This window comes from Phalaenopsis equestris, unplaced genomic scaffold, assembly GCF_001263595.1.
Source record: "Phalaenopsis equestris unplaced genomic scaffold, ASM126359v1 Scaffold001345, whole genome shotgun sequence".
NCBI lineage: Eukaryota > Viridiplantae > Streptophyta > Magnoliopsida > Asparagales > Orchidaceae > Phalaenopsis > Phalaenopsis equestris.
This window is the reverse complement of record NW_018165784.1, coordinates 148,012-166,579: the sequence shown is the minus strand read 5'-3', so window position 1 is coordinate 166,579 and position 18,568 is coordinate 148,012. Positions and strand designations below refer to the sequence as shown.

Genomic DNA, 18,568 nt, shown 5'->3' with positions numbered 1-18,568 from the left:
ACCATCCTCCAAAGCCAACTAGAAGAACTGATGATGAACTTGAATGTGTTTTTTCCTATAAAGATAAACTTGATTATCTGCTAAATGAATAACATCCCAATGGTCACAATCCAAATCACAATTCTTACACTTTGACTCGGGTCTTCCAAGAATAATTGCAACCAAAAAATCTTTCTTGTTTCAATCACAGCAATAAACTCTACCACTATAGCAGAAGTAAATAACTTATGTAGCTTTGAAACACTGCATGCTTGTTCTTACTTTTTCAAGCAGTAATATCTCCAATTATGTCAACATTAACACATCCATGTGGTTCCAATAGAAACTTCATAATTTACATTAACTCTCAGAAAACTACGAATCTACTTTTTTTTCCTACCATGTTGTTTATCTAGGTAACTATTTAGAACACTCAGAACATAAGCAACTTGATTCAATTCGCGAAGTCTATGAAGCTTGGGTCATATACAACTTCCTTTCACTCTAATTGGCCTAGGTGAGTGGTGCAGTTGCTGTAGTTTTATGTTTAAGCAGTCAAATGTTGAGACCATCATGAGGGCTCATGACTTCTTACTTTCGTAACATTCCTCTTGATGAGTGCTTTATTAGGAGGTGCAAGCAAGGTGTCCCTACTGACAGAAATCCTCTTTGCCTGCTGAAAAACTTCCAGGCAGGCCCTTTGCGGTTGCAAGCCCTCTTCCGGCCAGAGCACCCACTGTTGTCAGTTATCAGGCTAGTGGGAATTCCTTTACACGCTTGCAGGCGGTCTTTCCTTGACAATGAATGCCCTCATGGGCACTGGTCCTTTTTTTTCCTGCAGTTCCTAGGAGAAATCTTGACTGGCTTGGATCCTTTCTCGAGAAGTTGTGCCTCCCTGCAAGCTTCTGTTCTATTTCGCCAATGCGAGGAGCCCTTCAACAGAGCCTTTTTTACCTGCAACAGTCCCTATTTCAAAGTTTTTCCCAGCAACAAACCCTCCTCCAAAGCTTTGCCTGCATCAGACCATCCTCCGAAGCATTTTTTTTCTACGTGTCATACCCTTAAGCTTTTTCTAGAATTTCTATACTTCCCTGCAAACTCTCCTATAGCATTACCTGTAGGAGTCTTCCGCCTCCCTACACACTATAGGAACTGCAGTCAAAGATAATTGCAATAAAAAACAACCGTAGTCAACCAGAAGTCAATTTTTTTCTATAGGTTGTTTATTTCTTTGCAAACTCTCCTAGAATATTACCTGTAAGTGTCATTCGCTTATCTACAGACATTGCAGGAACTGCAATCAACGACAACCGTAGTACAGAATGAAGAATTCAATTTTTACTTCACAAGATCTTCCTCACTCAATGTTTGATGCTTTCAAATCCAAATTGAACATAACTTTCAACCATGTTTCAACTTAAGGAGGAGTGTTAGAAGTTAAATTAATTTATTCCTCTTGGAATTTATGAGGATTAGATTTATTTTCTAATATAGTTTTATCTTTTACCTATTTTAGATTTATTTTCTTGGATTGGATTTATTTACTTTCCTATTTAGGTTTTTCTATTTTATATTGTTTTCTTTATCTTTAAATAATTAATATGAATTGACTAATTGGAGATCTTAGGTGTTATATCTTTCCTTTCGTGTTATTTCATTTTTCCTGTCTTTTCTATTCTAGGATTCATGTAAGAATTATTTACAAATCCTTTGAATATCAATAGTACTACTCCGCATTATTTTGGAAATCAACACCTTTTCAACTAGTAGTTTTCTTTTTGGCCCACTTACTGCCAACATACCATTAAGATAATATAATAAAATGATAGAAGAATAACCAAACATCTTCACACAATAATAATGATCATCCTATGAAGAAAAGTTGCCTTGAATTCCCGTTATTCCAAGTGCAACTCTTCGACCTTAGCACAAGCATCATTCTAACTGTGGTTTATTTCAAATTAATGAATAAATTTAATTGTAGTCAATAACATATTAATGCTGAAAACCTTAATTAAAAACTAACATACCACTGCGTCACGTTTTATCATCATATTCTTTTTTGATCTAATAAATAAACTTATTTTGCAAGACCTCCCACCCCAATGATAATTTGGTCAAGTATCATGTTTGATTAGATAATAGCCAACTTCCACGTGAATAATTCTTTATTCTTCATGGCTTCATCATAACTCCTTGTTCACCTCCATTAGTAATAGAATAGGAATAATTTTAAGAGAGTAACTTCTTCATTGTCGCAAAGTTCCACTAGACCTCTTAATTGGAGCATTAGGAGCTATATATAATTTTTATTTAACTATAGGGATACCTCACAATGGTATTACATTCAACTTCAAATTTTCAAAGCAATCAAAGTTTGCAATCAACTTGCCTTTAGACAAGACCTATCCAACCATCCCTTTTTTTTTTTTTTTTTGAAAACAATATCATCGTTACACTACATAAACTCCCAATTTTGGGCATCCTAAAAAAGATAATCAAATTCACTATCATCATAGTCTATAAAAAACATTTAGATTTAGCATCAATATGAATATAGGAAAGACAAAAAAAAACCTTTAAAAACTACATGATCTTATGAGATTCAATGGTTTTCAGAGACCTTTATTAATCAAGGATGTTGCAATGCTAATAAACTCCACACAACATATTTAATAACCCAACATGCAATCCAAGATCCTAGCATGCTCATTCCTTGTTTTATTCATCCTCCATTACATTAAAGTTAGCAACGTCATTCGCTATTGAACTTGCTTACAAAACACCTCCAACCATCTTTAGAACAAATAATACTTTTATACAACAACAACAACAAAGCCTTAATCCCACCACGTGGGGTCGGCTACATGAATCATTTTTCTCCATTGCGTCCTATTTAGTGTCATATTTTCATTTAGTTCTAAAAATTTAAGATCATTTTTTATACAATAAGCCCAAGTCTTCCTATGTCTACCTCTGCCTTTCTTAACATAAGTCAAATTTAAAACATCTACTCTCCTAATCAGATCATTAGATGGTCGAAGCTTAATGTGACCAAACCATCTAAGATGACTTTCTCTAATTTTGCCCGTCGCAGGAGCTGCACCATCCCTATCACGGATATATTCAATTCGCATTATGTCTCTAAGTGTAAAGCCACTCATCCACCTAATCATTCTCATCTCGGCAACACTTAATTTAGTATTATGCTTCTCTTTTAAAGGCCAACATTCAGCGCCACATTTTAAAGGCCAACATTCAGCGCCATAAAGCATTGAAGGTCTCACTACCATCTTATAAAGTTTTCCTCTCAGACTAAGCGACACTTTTCTATCACACAAAAGCTCCGAAGCAATCCTCCACTTCAACCAACCAACTTGAATTCTACTATTAAAATCCCCATCTATATCACCATCTTTTTGAACAACAAACCCGAGATATCTAAATTGTTCACACCTTTAAATAATTTAATCACCCAAAGTTACACTTCTGTCACTATAGCTACTACTACTAAAATTACATTCCATGTATTCATTTTAGTTCTACTCAAATGAAGACCTTTAGACTCCAATGTAGACCTCTATAATTCAAGTTCTTCCTGGACTTTTTCTTTCGTCTTATCCATGAGAAGGATATCATCAGCAAAAAGCATACACCAAGGTACATCCTCCTCTAAATGTCCTGTAAGACCATCCACAACTAAAGCAAAAAAATATCTGCTTAAAGCTAATCCCTTATGTAATCCAACAGAAAATAGGAAAATATTTGGTCAATCCTCCTTCAGTTCGAACACAAGAAACGGCTCTAGTATAGATATCTTTAATGACTTGAATTTAAGTCATATCAACACCTTTCATCTCAAGAACTCTCCAAAGGTAATCTCTCGGGATCTTATCACAAGTTTTTCTAAATCAATGAAAATCAATTGTAGATTTTTCTTATTATCTCTGAACTTCTCCATCAAACTTCTCAATAAATGTATAGCTTTCATAGTAGACCTGCTCGACATAAATCCAAATTGATTACGAGAAATCTTCGTAATACGTCTTAACCTATGTTCAATTACCCTCTCCAATAATTTTAAAGTATGACACATCAACTTAATTCCTCTATAATTTGCACACTCTTGTGCATCCCCTTTATTCTTAAAAATGGGAACTAAAATACTCTTCCTCCACTCCTCAGATATCCTTTTAGTTTTTAAAATAATATTAAAGAGTTTAGTAAGCCAAGAAACTCCCAAATTTCCTAAACATTTCCATACTTCAATTGGGATATCTTCAGGTCCTACAGACTTTCCACCCTTGGTTTTCTTTAAAGCCTTCAAAACTTCTTTTTTACTAATGCGACGGTAAAAATGAAACATTTTATTATTATTAACGATATTAAGATCACTAAGGTTGATCGTATTTTCAGAAACTTCATTAAATAGTTTATCAAAATAACTCACCCACCTATGTTGAATATCTTTTTCTAAGAAAACCACTTTTTGATTTTCATCTTTGATACCACTTTAATTGAGTTTAATCTTTACTTTTTTTTCTCTTTGTTTGGCTAGCTTATACATATATTTTTCACCCTTCTTAGTATCTAATCTATTATCTTAGTATCTAATTCACCCTTCTTAGTATCTAATCTATTATAAAGATCATTAAAAGCAGAATTTTTAGCATCACAGGTTGTTCTTTTAGACTCCATGCAGGTCATTTGATATTTTTCCCAGTTCTCTAAATTTTTACATTTAAACCAATTTTTATAACATAACTTTTTATATTTTATCTTTTCTTGCACATTATTATTCCACCACCAACTATCTTTATTTGAAGAAACTTTTTCTTTTGATTCTCAAAGTACATCTTTTGCTACTTGTTTAATAGTGTTTGTTACTTTTTGTTACTTTTATAGTTTTGTTACTTTTTATTTGAACAAATAATATTTTTTATAAAATGCTAAATTGCTGCATGCAGAACTTACAGTACAAATTTGAAGGAATATGATCAATCTTGCAGAGAACTTCACCATTGCCACATTATTAATCACTTTCTTTGACAAGATTAAAATGATCGCCCCCAGAACTTAAATATCAAGAAGATTTCACCCATCATTTTTCATAATCTCAATAAGAAAATGAACTTTTACCAAATTGACTGCCTCAACTATTTGGCCAAATCTAGCCTAAATAAAGTCGATCACAACTGACAAAAGACTACAAATGATGACAGCTTGCCTGGCGTCCGGGTTTATGCATGCCCTTACTTCTTTCACTAGCAAATTCATTACATGTACTACCTCAATCATGTAGCTTTCAAATAGTTAGTTTAAATAAGCATGCTATAAATGTTTCATTTGATAAAATTGTGATATGAAATAAAGACTTCAATTATGGTTGGGCTGCGGGGTGAGTGCATTCACAAAAAACGTCAAACCTTTGAAGAGGTGCATGAGCAGATGGTCATTTTTGTTGTGCAATTCACCACAAATAGAGCTTTCATACAACAATTTTGTTAAGACTAAAATCTTACAAAATGAAGCAGAAACAAGCACTTTGGATTTTAAAATGAATTAGAAAAACTGAAAAGAATTAAAAAGTGAAACATAAAACAGAGCATTCAGGTCTTATAGAAGCACAATTGTAAATGCTAAATATTACCTCAGCAGTTGTACCAGTTGTACCAAAGAGCACTCTTCCATCATCTGAATGCCAATGGACTCTCATCTGAAATAAAGATTTATTCAATCAAATCTGAACATTTATTGAAGAGTATTAATTAGGCAGTACAGCCAGGCTAAAACCAATAATGAAATAAGCTAACACAAGCCAACGTACCACACCAATAGTGTATGGAGCATCAACTTGATGCAGAGCCCTTTCAACAACAGCTTTGAATCTAGGAAGTATCACCCTAAGAGGGAGAGTTGCTTCAGGAAATAAAACAACGCCTACAAGTTGAATAAATGAAAATAAATTTAAATATTTAAACATAAAAAAGGATCATAGTATATGGAATGAATAAACTGCCAAAAATGTACAATGTTCTCTAATAGATCGAATGGCTGGACAGTAATGATGAAGATATCTCATCCTATTAGCTGATGAATAATCCGAACGAGAATATGTGAACCTGTCAGGTACTATTTGACATAGAAAACTATTTAGTGTCCTAAGAAATGCTTCAAGTTTGTAAAATATTTGCACTCACATACAAGTCACTGCAAGTGAGATTTCTATGAAAAAGGAACCAGGATTTCACATCAAGGTTGCACCAAGGTACAGTTACATCTATCAGTCGACATATAAGAAGTCCTAAATTAAGCACAATGTTTTGATCCCCAAGATGAAGCTTTTCACACGTTTGCAAATTTTTGTAATAAAAAAAAGTCTGTGGAATCTAAGTAGACACTTTTAACAATTATCACTCAAAGGGAAACTTCTCTAAATATAAACAGCGGTACTTTTTTCAGATGCACTTTGCGGGTAACCTGGGAAAAGTTGGTGAAAAGAAAGGACAAAAAATTAATCAGCTCTCCAAACTACAAATATAAGATAAAACAGCCAGCACAGGGATTACATATTTTATGGAATATAAGTACGCAGAAACAATAAGGTAGCAAAACTTTAGCCTTACACAGTCTGGCAGACAAATGAGGATATACAGTTGCCAATTAACTCCAAAAAAAAAAAGAGAGATACTCAGGAATTAAAATATTACCTAAACAGCTGGAATTTACCAAACCTAGATGACTCGACAAATTCAAGCAACAAAACTCAAAGTACTTTAATTTTTCAAATACTGTTCAACTTTTGCTTCATTAACAAACAATGACAAATATTATAAGTCTCAAATCAAAGGTCCACCATGGCTTTCCTTCCTATCAAAGCTTCATTGGTTCTCACTGCAAGCTATGCTATAAAGTACACACCTAACAGAATGTTCAGATATTCAAAACCAAATCAACATGCCATTGGGTAAATAACGCTAACTTCAAATGCCATTAATATAAAGCACACACGTCCAATTCAACTTTTAACTGTATAATGTATCACATAACTAACGCAATCCTACCATAGATCCCAGCTCACACTCTTCCTCTCCATCTTTCTCTCTTCATATTATTCTGTCTGATATATTCCTAACTTTATACTTGACATTATGATATTTAGCTAAACTGGTTACGGTTACCAAAACAGGATGTAAAAACAAATTCAAGCAGCAAAACTCAAGCACTGAAAATTTCCAAATACTCTTCAAGCTTTCATTCGCTTGCAAACTTTGAAAGATCAAGAAAAATGCAAAATTATTAGAAGGTACAAAATCCAAGGTCCACAACTACTTCCTTTTCTTGCTTCCATGGTTCTCAATCCATGCTAAGTTGAAGCACAGACTCTCTAAATAGACATTAAAATACTAAGCAGCATGTCAAAATGCCATTTGGAGCACCCTAGTTGACACTTCTTAGGAACCAATGGAAAAATACATGTTAGCTACAAATTGAACAGAACCAATACCGTTCTAATTCTATTATACACTAAATCAATCATGTTATATATAGCAACTCATCACTCTCACCTCATATGGTTGGATGTGACATAATCCTATCTAGCTAGCTATAAAAGAAGCTTAATTTTTATGATGTCCATAAATATAACAATTTCCCAAGTCATGTAGGATCCTAATTTTTTTATGTTTAGAGTCCATGTTTATACCCCCTAATCGCTAAACCCAATTAACTCCCATCAAATGCTCCCAACCAACCAAAAATTTTTAAGCACTCCAATGCTACAACATGTTTGTTCACGGACATGTAACCCTCTAAACTCTTTGACATTGCCATGTATTTACATCGACTCCTACCAAGCCACATGGAATTTAACTTTTTTAAGCTTAATGTCTCTTGATTCAAATCTATCCATGGGTCACACCAGAATTTTATTAACTTGAAGAAAACTTTAAAGGCTCTCTAGGGATGAGGCAGAAAAATAAAAGTCTACCATCACGACAAAAATAATACAGTGATAAGATCCAAAGTCCATAATCAAATTTGAAACCCCCAAACCCATTTTTATAAATAAGCATCGGGATTCTCAAGGTGATAAGAAAAGTTGAAGAATGAACAATACAAGCAATAAATACAAGAAAAAAAAAAGAAGTGCGTATTTTGCAATATAAACTCGGACTTAAATAGTAGTCGATCGTTAGGTCTAAAGGAGTAGTTGGGTCTCATAGAAGTGGGTCAAATAACTTCTTTAAGCATAGTCAGTTGTCTCAGGCTAGATCAATCTAACGTGCCTAGTGATGGCCTTGATCAAGTTCTTCTCAAGCCTGGTGAATATTCTCTTTCTAGTCAACATGTGAGTGCCTGACTCTTAGTGAGTAGATACCTTGAACTTGCTTGGGCAAGTTCTTTTAAAACCCGACTGGTATGTCTCACTGAATTCAGTTGGCAAGTTAGTCCATATCTTCCCTAGAAAGTCAAATTTGATCCCGACTCGATGAGCTTATCCTCTGACGCTCCTTTTGGGTGAGTCTACCCATAGAATACACATTCAATCCTCCAATTCTCTTGTATCTTTGAACAAAAACAACAACAACAAAGCCATAATCCCACTAATGGGGTTGGCTACATGAATCATTTTTTCTCCACTGTGTCCTGTTTAGTGTCATATTTTCATTTAGTTCTAATAAATTAAGATAATTTTTTATACAATAAACCCAAGTTTTCCTAGGCCAAGTTTTCCTAGGTCTAGGTCTACCTCTGCCTTTCTTAACATAAGTCGAATCTAAAACATCTACTTTCCCAATCCTTTTTCTCTTGTATCTTTGAAGATTTATGTATATAAAACACAAGAATGAGTTAATAAACTTTTACAGAAATAAAGTAGATAACTTGATTATCTCTTTGGGCGAGTTAGTTTTCCCCTTGTGCTAATTTCATTTGCTTATTCTATTTGAAGGAAACTCATTAGGGTAAAAATTTAACATCTAAGGTGTACAAAAAATAGGTAATATAGTTTAAGGAAGTTGTGATGGTATTTTGTTCATAAGTTTGACATTTCTATCATTTATTTATAACCATACCTGATAGCTTAAAATTAAACAAGCCACGAATTGAAGTCGGATGACATTAACCTAACTTTTAAAACAAACAATAAGCCATCATAACTTCCAATAATAAAAAAAAGCCAAAAAAATCACAAGTACACTAAACAGAATCCAATTCATCCCAATTATAACATAGCTTGAGAGTCACAATCCAACTAACAATAGGCCAACAGTTCTCCAAATTGAATAACATAAAAACTAGAAGCAAAATAAACAATAAACTATATAATATTAATAGTCCTTCTCCTGTAAATCAAATCCCTCCTGTCAGTTATATTAACCTAATATTTTACCTAAAGAAACAATTAATTTAAACAGCAAATTTATCACAACTTAGTGGGCAAGTATAAACTTATTATACATTAAATTAATATGCAAATTCTATACATGAATATCCAAAAGAAATATAATTCATTAATTAATTAAATTGTAAGCTTTCATTTTAAATTAAACTTTCATGTTTTAATCTAAGTATTTATCTTTTTAACCTTACTTTTCTTTTAAAGAAATTATATCAGAATTACTTGCATACCCGAAGGTATACAAAAAGTTGTAACCATAGATACCCTCAAAATCTTGCACACGTAATTACATCTTTACCAATTCATTTCATTTTCGTGCACGATTATATCGCATCTCATGACAATATATTTGAGAGAAAATCCTTATTGATTAAAATTTTACTTATCATTTTATATCAATTTTAAATGTACTTTTATATATCAATTATTTTTTTCCCATTTGTTAGATATATTTCAGACTTTCAAAATGAAAATTATAAATGAAATATTTGCTTTTAAAACAATACTGCAAGTTCATTTTTAAGAACTTAAAATGTGAATTCAAAATAAATCAATAATTAAAAACAAATAAAAAAATAATTACTCACCTTTGTTTTAAAGGACATCTATACAAGTTTGATCCTCTGACTGCATTTCACTATCGCCCATTTTTGGCTCTACTTCTTTTGCCCAAATCACGATCCAAATCCATAATTCATTAAATCAAATTTTTAACCACTATTTAAAATTATTAATCATACTAATAAACACCATTTTAATTAAATAAAATATTTGATACAAATAAACACCCAAACTATTACCTTACCAAAGTTTGCTTGGATCGATCTCCATCTTCCCTTAGCGAACACTTCACCTACTTCGCCTTCTAAGCTGAAATTTCTATATTTTGAGCATGTTTTAATTAGACTTTCTATTAACATTAAATAAATAAACACACATAAACTTTTTAAATTCATTAAATAACCTGATAAAACCCTAACATACCTTTATCCCTTGCTTGGTCTCACTCTTCTCGCACACCCGAAGCTTCTTCTTCTTTGATAGGGCTCAAACTCCTCTTCCTCTACTCTATCGCATGGTAATAAAGCATGAAGTCGGCTTCCTTCTTTAGTCAAGCGCTCAGCCCAACTCCACTATCATAGGCGCTCCTTCATTTAATGAAATAAAATATTTTATATAAATAAACACCTAAACTATTACCTGAATAAAGTTTATTTAGATCGATCTCCATCTTCCCTTAGCTCAAACACTTCATTTACTTCTCCTTCCAACCTTAAATTTCAATATTTTGAGCAAGATTTAATTAGACTTCTATTAACATTCAATAAATAAACACACACATATATTTTTTATATTCATTGCTTGGTTCGATCTCACTCTTCTCGCAGACCCGATGCTTCTTCTTATCTAATAGTCTTAAACTCCTCTTCCTCTAGTACTTCGCATGGTAACAGTGCATGAAGCCGGCTTCCCTTTTCTGTCGAGCCCTCAACCCGACTCCACTACCATATGCGTTCCTCCCTCCTTCCTCTTATTCTTCACTCAAGCAGTGTTTTCCTTCCTCCCCAAACACTCGTACTCGACACCAAAGCCTTCCGCCCCAGGAAGTAATGTCAAATTTTCCTTCCAAGAGAACGGATGTTTTCCTAAGACGCACGTAAGTCTTCCTCTTTCTTCCACTTTGCTTGACTGGGGCACAACTCTTTTGCACAAGTATCGTAAGTAAAGCTGCCTCTTCTCCTTCTTCCTTATTCTTCTCCGCCGGTCGGCTAGGGCACACACGATACCCTTCTTTCCTCTTCTTCCTTCTCCTTCACTATCATTTCTTCCTCTCCTTCCTTTGTCTCTTACTCACTCCATCGATCTATTATGTAATTCCAAATTGAGTGACACTAGATTCCTTGATTGAAACGGTTGAGACAGTCGCTAGCGGGAGGTCAAACAAAGGACAAATGGAAGTCGGAGCTCGTCCCTTGTCAACATTGAATCAAACAATAGGAGACCATAACACTAACTGTTTTTTTTTCAAGAAAATAAGAGGAAAAGAGGGTATTGTTCCCTACGTGGACAACAGACTTTCAATGGATCCTCCAGGCGCTGGGCATACAATACCTATTTCGTACAACTTTATCAGGGCGAGTGAGCACAGTGCGATTACGTGTTTGATGTCTAGTTGTACTTATTCAATCACACCTATTTGATTTATTCTTATTTATTATTTTTTAAATTTCAATTATTATAATTTTTCTCATATCAGTGTAGTTAGATTCCTTGTAAATTATCTCCTCTACAACAAAGAGAGTTATACGCAACCTTTAGTGTTATTAACTTTTCCTTCATTCCTCGACATTTGAGCTTTTCAACCATAAGAGATGGATTTTGGGAGGTTCAACTACTAATGAGATTGTAATGGTCGAGCTAACAAAAAGACGAAAAATGCATATCACTGAGTAAGATAATGAGACTCAAACTCAGCATGATAAGCAAAAAGGTGAAGATAGTTGCCCCAACAAAATGAGACTCTAATGGCGATGACGATTCCTACTCTTACGGAATGGAGACAATCTATGAGAGAAGGGCGAGGTGCTAGTCGAGTTGGCGAGTGCAAAAATTAATTAACATTTTTCTAAGAATTATATTGAGAATATATAACTCTTTCTTCGAGGTGTTTCCGGGGACCAAAGCTATCCCTGAAATGGAATTCTCCCCAGCTGTGGAGGGGGCTGATCGTTTTAACTTGTCATGGTTAAATATGAATTATTCTTAAATTTTGGAATTGCTTCTACTTTGTAGTGAAAACCATGAACTGGTTGAAATCGGGTCTGAAGCATTGGTTTACCAAGTACCACGTGGGCACATGGTGTTGTGAGCTAACACATTGCCTTGATGATGCGTTATCTAAAAGACAAGAAGATAATGACAATAGAAAGGAAGGATGTTAATTCACTATGAACACTAAGGAAAGTAGAGGAGATGACAACCATGTTGTAGTGCTTAGCTTCCCCTAGTCCCTAACTTTTTATAATAGCGGCCTCCACTTTCCATTGGGGGGAGGAAGATTCCTAAGTTGACGGGGATGACTGGGTTACTGAGACAATTTGGAAAAGTGTTGACCTAAGTGGCTCATCAAATGATGTCAAAGAATCAATTATTATTTATTAGAGCCATAAACAAGTTGTTTGATCGACTGTTGTGCCTCGAGGCGGGGATGGAGGAGACTTAAGAATGAATAGTCGCCTTGGAAATTCGACCCAAATTAGCAAGTAGTGCCATTGATAGATTTGCTGATGAGCTTCAAACTTTGAAGGCAAAGGTCATCTTCATCCATAGCTCCTTGGAGTCTATGAGGTCAAAATAATTCCTCATTGGAGGAAAGTTCATGCTACACCACTTAATGAGGTCCAAAAGTTTACCTGTATATGTCCTGGTTGACACAATTTTTATTTTTTCATTGTATTTCTTAATGACAACTTTAACGAAGGACTGAGTCAGCATTAAGATGAAAAAATTGATAATGTTTATGTATGTCATTATAGACTACCATGTGTGTGTGTGTGTGTGTGTTATTTTTCTTTATTATGACGTACTCAGTGATATCATAGTTAACCCAAAACCCACAATGAAATAATACTTTATTGTCATACTTTACACCCATGACGCTTGAAAATAAGAAAAATAACGACACGGCCCCAAACTAGGACGTAGGTCGGTGGTACGACAATTGAGAGGACTCGGAGGCTACGAAGGTGTGTAAGACAGCAAGGCAGCACCCTAGCAGTTGGTAAGATGGTTTGAGCAGATGGATGGAGGGAAAGCTGGTGGGAGAGAGTTGGTGACTTCTCGATGAAGGTTGTTGTATAGAGGGTTGCAGAAATAGGTGAACGTAACAAGGTCTGAGGCGTTGGGATGCATTCAACGACAGGAGAATAGGGAGATCAAACTTAGTGGCAACTAGCGAAGGTGGGGAGAGGTTGGCGGCAAGGTTCACAAAAAGGAGGAGGGTGCAGATGGGTTTGGGTGTCACAACAACAGGTAGAAATGGGTAGGGAAGGAGATGGACGGTAGTTGGCAGCAATAAAATAGTTGGCAAAATATTCCAGCGGAGATGACAACTGATCCGGATTCTGGATGAAGGTAAAGGGAAGTGGGAAATGGAATGTACACACCACCTCAAAAATATTTACAACCAGAGCACCTTCTAGCTGTTGGATATAACCTTGGAAAGGGAAGAGAGACGCTGATGGTTGTTTTGACATAAATCTCAAAACAGAATAATAAACCCTAACACAGATAACAACCTATTTATAATAAAGGATAACTAAGAGGGAGAACCCTTCCCCTTGGGGGGCAGCCCTCCAAACCATAAGGGGCCGGTTCAGCCCAAAGTCCTCGCAATACTCATTTTCTTCGCATGAAAAATACTTGATCTTTTATAAATTTCATGGAATTAAATTTAAGTTTTATATCTAACTCTTGCTAGAGGATATTTTAGTAGTTGTTTACAAGTATAATCAAAATTGATCCGAAAAGTTGATTAAATATTTGTGGCTCAAGTCAGGCCCAACTTCAATGGTTATATAAAGAGTTATTGAGATTTTTGGGAACTAGTCGTACTCGACCTCAGATGCCAAGGCGTCAAAGTCATTCGAATAGTGTATCATGGTGATGATGTTCCCAAGACATAATGCTACAAACTGAAGATAAAGCCCGAAAATGCCCCTCAAATAGATGGCTTAGTTGGGGGTAAAAATTCTCTACAATAAATAGCTTGACTAGGTTTGGTTGGTATAAAAATCCTCTACAATAAATAGCTTGACTGGGTTTGGTTGGGTTAAAAATCCTCTACAATGAATAACTTAACTCTATTACTGCATTCACTTCTCCAAATTGCGACCGCATTCACTTCTCTAAATTTAAAAATCCCAAAGCTTCTCTCTCTAACTCATTTTTCTCTGCTTGTACTCATCCTTATTCTCTTCTAGAATGTCAAAGGTTTTGAAAATGAGCAGGAGAGCCTTTGGCAAGTACAAACTTCAAAAAGTAATCAAGGATATCTTCAAAAGGGCTAGTTGGCTCAAGATGATCTATGAATGTGATGACCTTCATCGTATCCAGGTTCCAAAGGAGGTGAGTAGATGAACACTTTCTTGAAGAAAGAGATCATGTATAACAACAAATTTCTTCTCATCTTATGTTTCCTCTATGTGATAAACAGGTTAAGGCTATTAACTCTCATGGTATCACACTCATCATTGTTGGGTCTTAAGTCCTGTATGCGAAAAGTGAAAGGTTGCGTTAAGAAGTCAACAACAAGCATAAAATTTTTGTTGAAAAATTATGACAGGAATCCTTTAAATTTTGGTATTCATGTAAGAGTCACACTAGAAATGATATGGGTGCAATTATAAATAAAAGTTTGAAAGATAATGTTATAAATATTAATCGATTTGTGGATAGAGTTATAGCACTAAAGATTGTGGTTGATACTAAGTCTTTTAATGTTCTAAGCGCTTCTCTTCATCAAGTGTGTTTAGATATAAATTCAAAAGAAAATTTATGAACTGAACTAGAAGAATTAATACAAATGATACCTCTTTTAGAAAAAAAATTATTGGATAAGATTTAAATGAACATGTTAGTAAAGTGGTAGAAGACTTTAGAAATATTCATGATGGCTACGGTTTCAGAGCGATTGATGAAGAATGTAGAATAATATTAGAATTTGTTTTAGCTTATGATTTTATTATTGCTAATATTTTATTCAAGAAAAAGAAAAGAATATTTTATTACTCATAATAATGAATCTAATAAAACACAAATTGATTATTTTCTTATGAGAAAAATTGATTGTCAAGAATGAATAGATTTCAAGGTCATTCTTGGTGAAAATTTAACCGTTCAACATCGATTATTAGTTTTAAATTTTAATATAAAGAATTTGTACGATAAAAATACAATGAAACATTATCAAAAAGTTAGATTAGGTCACCTAAAAGATAAATAACTTAACTTCAAGATTTCAACATTCGGGATGTTCAAAAAGAAGACAATTCTATGTGGGATAAAGTAACAAACACTATTAAACAAGTGACAAAAGATTTACTTGGAGAATCAAAAGAAAATATATTTATAAATAAAAATAGTTGGTTGTGGAATAATAATGTGCAAGAAAAGAAAATTTAATAATTTGTGCTATAAAAATTGGTTTAAATAAAAAAGCTTAAAGAACTGAGAAAACTATAAGATGATCCATAGAGAGTCTAAGAGAGTAATTTGTGACACTAAGAATTCTACTTTTAGTGATCTTTATAATAAATTAGATACTAACATGATAAAAATATATGTATAAACTAGCCAAACAAAGAGAAAAGAAAAGTAAAGATTTAATGCAAGTAAAGTGTATTAAGGATGAAAATCAAAAAGTGATTTTCTTAGTAAAGGATATTCAACATAGGTGAATGAGCAATTTTAATAAATTTTTCAATGAACTTTTCAAAAATACAATCGATCTTAGTAATCTAAATATCGTTAATAACAATAAAACTTTTTTTTTGGTGTTGCATTAGTAAAAAGAAGTTAAGAAGTAAAGAAAACCAAGAATGAAAAATCAATAGTGTCACGATCAGACCCAAGGTGTGACAAAAGTGAAATTGAATAGCAGAAGATTTATTTTTACCATCTGGCTGTCCATTCTCATCTTGTTTAATTTCAAGTCCTGGGTCGAGTCGTGACAAAAGTGGAGAGTCCAGGTCGTCACAAGTAGGACCGAATGATGTCACTTTTGAAGTGTGGAAATATTTAGGAGAATTGAAAGTTTTTTGGCTTACTAAACTCTTTAATATTATTTTAAAAACTTAAAAGATGAACGAGGATTGGAGGGAGTATTTTGGTCTCCATTTTTAACAATAAATAGGATGCATGAGAGTGTGCACATTATACAGGAATTAAGTTAATGTGTCATACTTTAAAAATATTGGAGATTGTAATTGAACACATGTTAAGACGTGATAAAAAGATTTCTCATAATCATTTTAATTTATGCCAAGCAAGTCTACTATGAAAACTATACATTTATTGAGAGGTTTGATGGAGAAGTATAGAGAGTAAGGAGGATATATATATATATGATTTTTATTGATTTAGAAAAGCTTACAAGCATGTTCCAAGAAAAGTTTAGATAATTCTAGAAGAGAAAGGTGTTGATACGATTTTTTTTTAAGTAATCCCGTAGGAAATTTTCTTCATCAAAAACAAATTATTACAAGATGGTGGCCAACAGTTCCACTAAAATCCCCAATACTACAACTTACGTAAGAAATGAAAAGCCTAAGAATCGTTAGCCACAGTACAACTCATGCAACAAATAAAAACTAACTGAAAGCAAATATTAATTCAGATAAGTGTTGATATGACTTATATTCAAATCATTAAATATATGTATACTAGAGTTGTTACTTTTATTCGAACAGAATGAGGATTGACAGAGTATTTTCATACTTCAGTTGGATTACAACAAGGGCGGATTTAAGCCCTTATCTTTTTTCCTTTAGTTATGGATGCCCTTACTGGACATATACATTAGGATGCACCATGGTGTATGCTTTTTCCTAATGATATCTTTATTATAGACAAGACTAAAGCAAGAGTTTCCTAAAAACTTGAATAATGGAGGTCTACATTAGAGTGTAAAAGCCTTCGTTTGAGTATATCTAAAACTGAATACATTGAATGTAATTTTAATAGTGGCTCTAGTGACAAAGTTGTAACTATGGATGATCAAATCATTAAAAGGTGTGAACATTTTAGATATCGAGTATGTTGTTCAAAGTAACAGTGATATAGATGGGAATGTTATTAGTAGAATTTAGGTTGGTTGGTTGAAGTGGAGGAATGAACCAGGTCTATCGAGTGATAGAAACGTATCACTAAGACTTAAAAGGAAAATTTATAAGATGGTGGTGAGAACCACAATGCCTTATGACACAGAATGTTGACCTTTAAAAGAGAAACACAAAACAAAATAAAGTGTTGCTAAGATGAGAATGCTTATGTGGATGAGAGGCTTAACAATTAGAGACAATGCGAAATGAATCTACCGCAAAAAGGTTGGTGTAGCTCCAGTTGCAGACAACATTAGAGTCATCTTAGATGGTTTGGTCACATTAAACGTCGATCATCTGATGATCCGATTAGGAGAGTAGATGTTTTAGATTCAATATATGTTAAGAAAGACAAAGGTAGACCTAAAAAGCCTTGGGCATATTGTGTAAAAAATGATCTTAATCAATTAGAATTAAATGAAAATATGGCACTGAAAAGGACATAGTGGTAAAAAAGATTCATATTGCCGACCCCACTTAGTAGGATAAAGGCTTGTTGTTGTTGGTATCACGCTTGCCGAAGTCTTGTCGAACTCAATAGAATGCATAATCACCATCATTCTTCATCTTTGCAAGTTGTAATTGTCATGTAGTCTCAGCCTTTTCCGTCACTTGTTCATCGTGAAAGTCTTTAATGAAAGAAGTGTATTGTTCTTGTCCACTTACATCCAAATGGTTGGCTTGGCCAAACAAATATACATTAAAAAGAACATTACAAAGTAGTCAATTACCTTCGCACCAGCCCAAACATGTAAAATTGATGAAGATCAGAAGTCCCCCTGTGCATGACTTGAGCGAAATCGAGCAAGTTATTCCAAAAAATCGAAATCGCTTATGCTAGATTCAAAAATATTTTATGTTAAGTAACGTGAAGTGTTTCATATCTCGTAAATTGATATCATTCTCATGCCTTCGACAAATTTGTTTATATTTTCATTTCGGCAAGTTCTCAAATTACATTTATCTTTCATTTCCAACTACGCCAAATGTTTATCTCACTTATGAGGAGCTCAAAGTCCACACATTCTTAGAGAAAGGATTGAGAATAGAGGCATGAGGAAGGGAAGTGTTCAAACTTAGCGAATCGATCTTCGAAGGTGGGCTTTTCTCCTTCAGATGAAAAAGTAGTCCCCATCAAAAATGGTGCCCCTTTTTCAATCAATATTTCAGTAAAAGTGGCCACTACATTCGAGCAGTCTACTGGGATAATTTTTAGCGAGAGGGCACAAACATAAGGGTTGAGAAAGCAAACAGCAATATAAAGAAAGGACATCCTCACGACAAGTGGAAATGTATTGTGGGGCCA

The 18,568-nt window shown here is 33.9% G+C and overlaps 1 protein-coding gene across 3 annotated transcripts in view; it reads right to left on the bottom strand.

Annotated features, from left to right (window-relative positions):
- LOC110034109 overlaps positions 1-18,568 on the bottom strand; it is a 62,610-nt gene that overhangs the window by 28,816 nt on the left and 15,226 nt on the right. For all 3 annotated transcript variants that reach the window (XM_020738371.1, XM_020738372.1, XM_020738373.1), the window contains exons 4-5: positions 5,807-5,919; positions 5,630-5,695 (exon numbers count right to left, since the gene is read on the bottom strand). In XM_020738371.1, the coding sequence (XP_020594030.1) occupies positions 5,630-5,695; positions 5,807-5,919 (179 nt within the window). The remainder of the gene's footprint in view (positions 1-5,629; positions 5,696-5,806; positions 5,920-18,568) is intronic.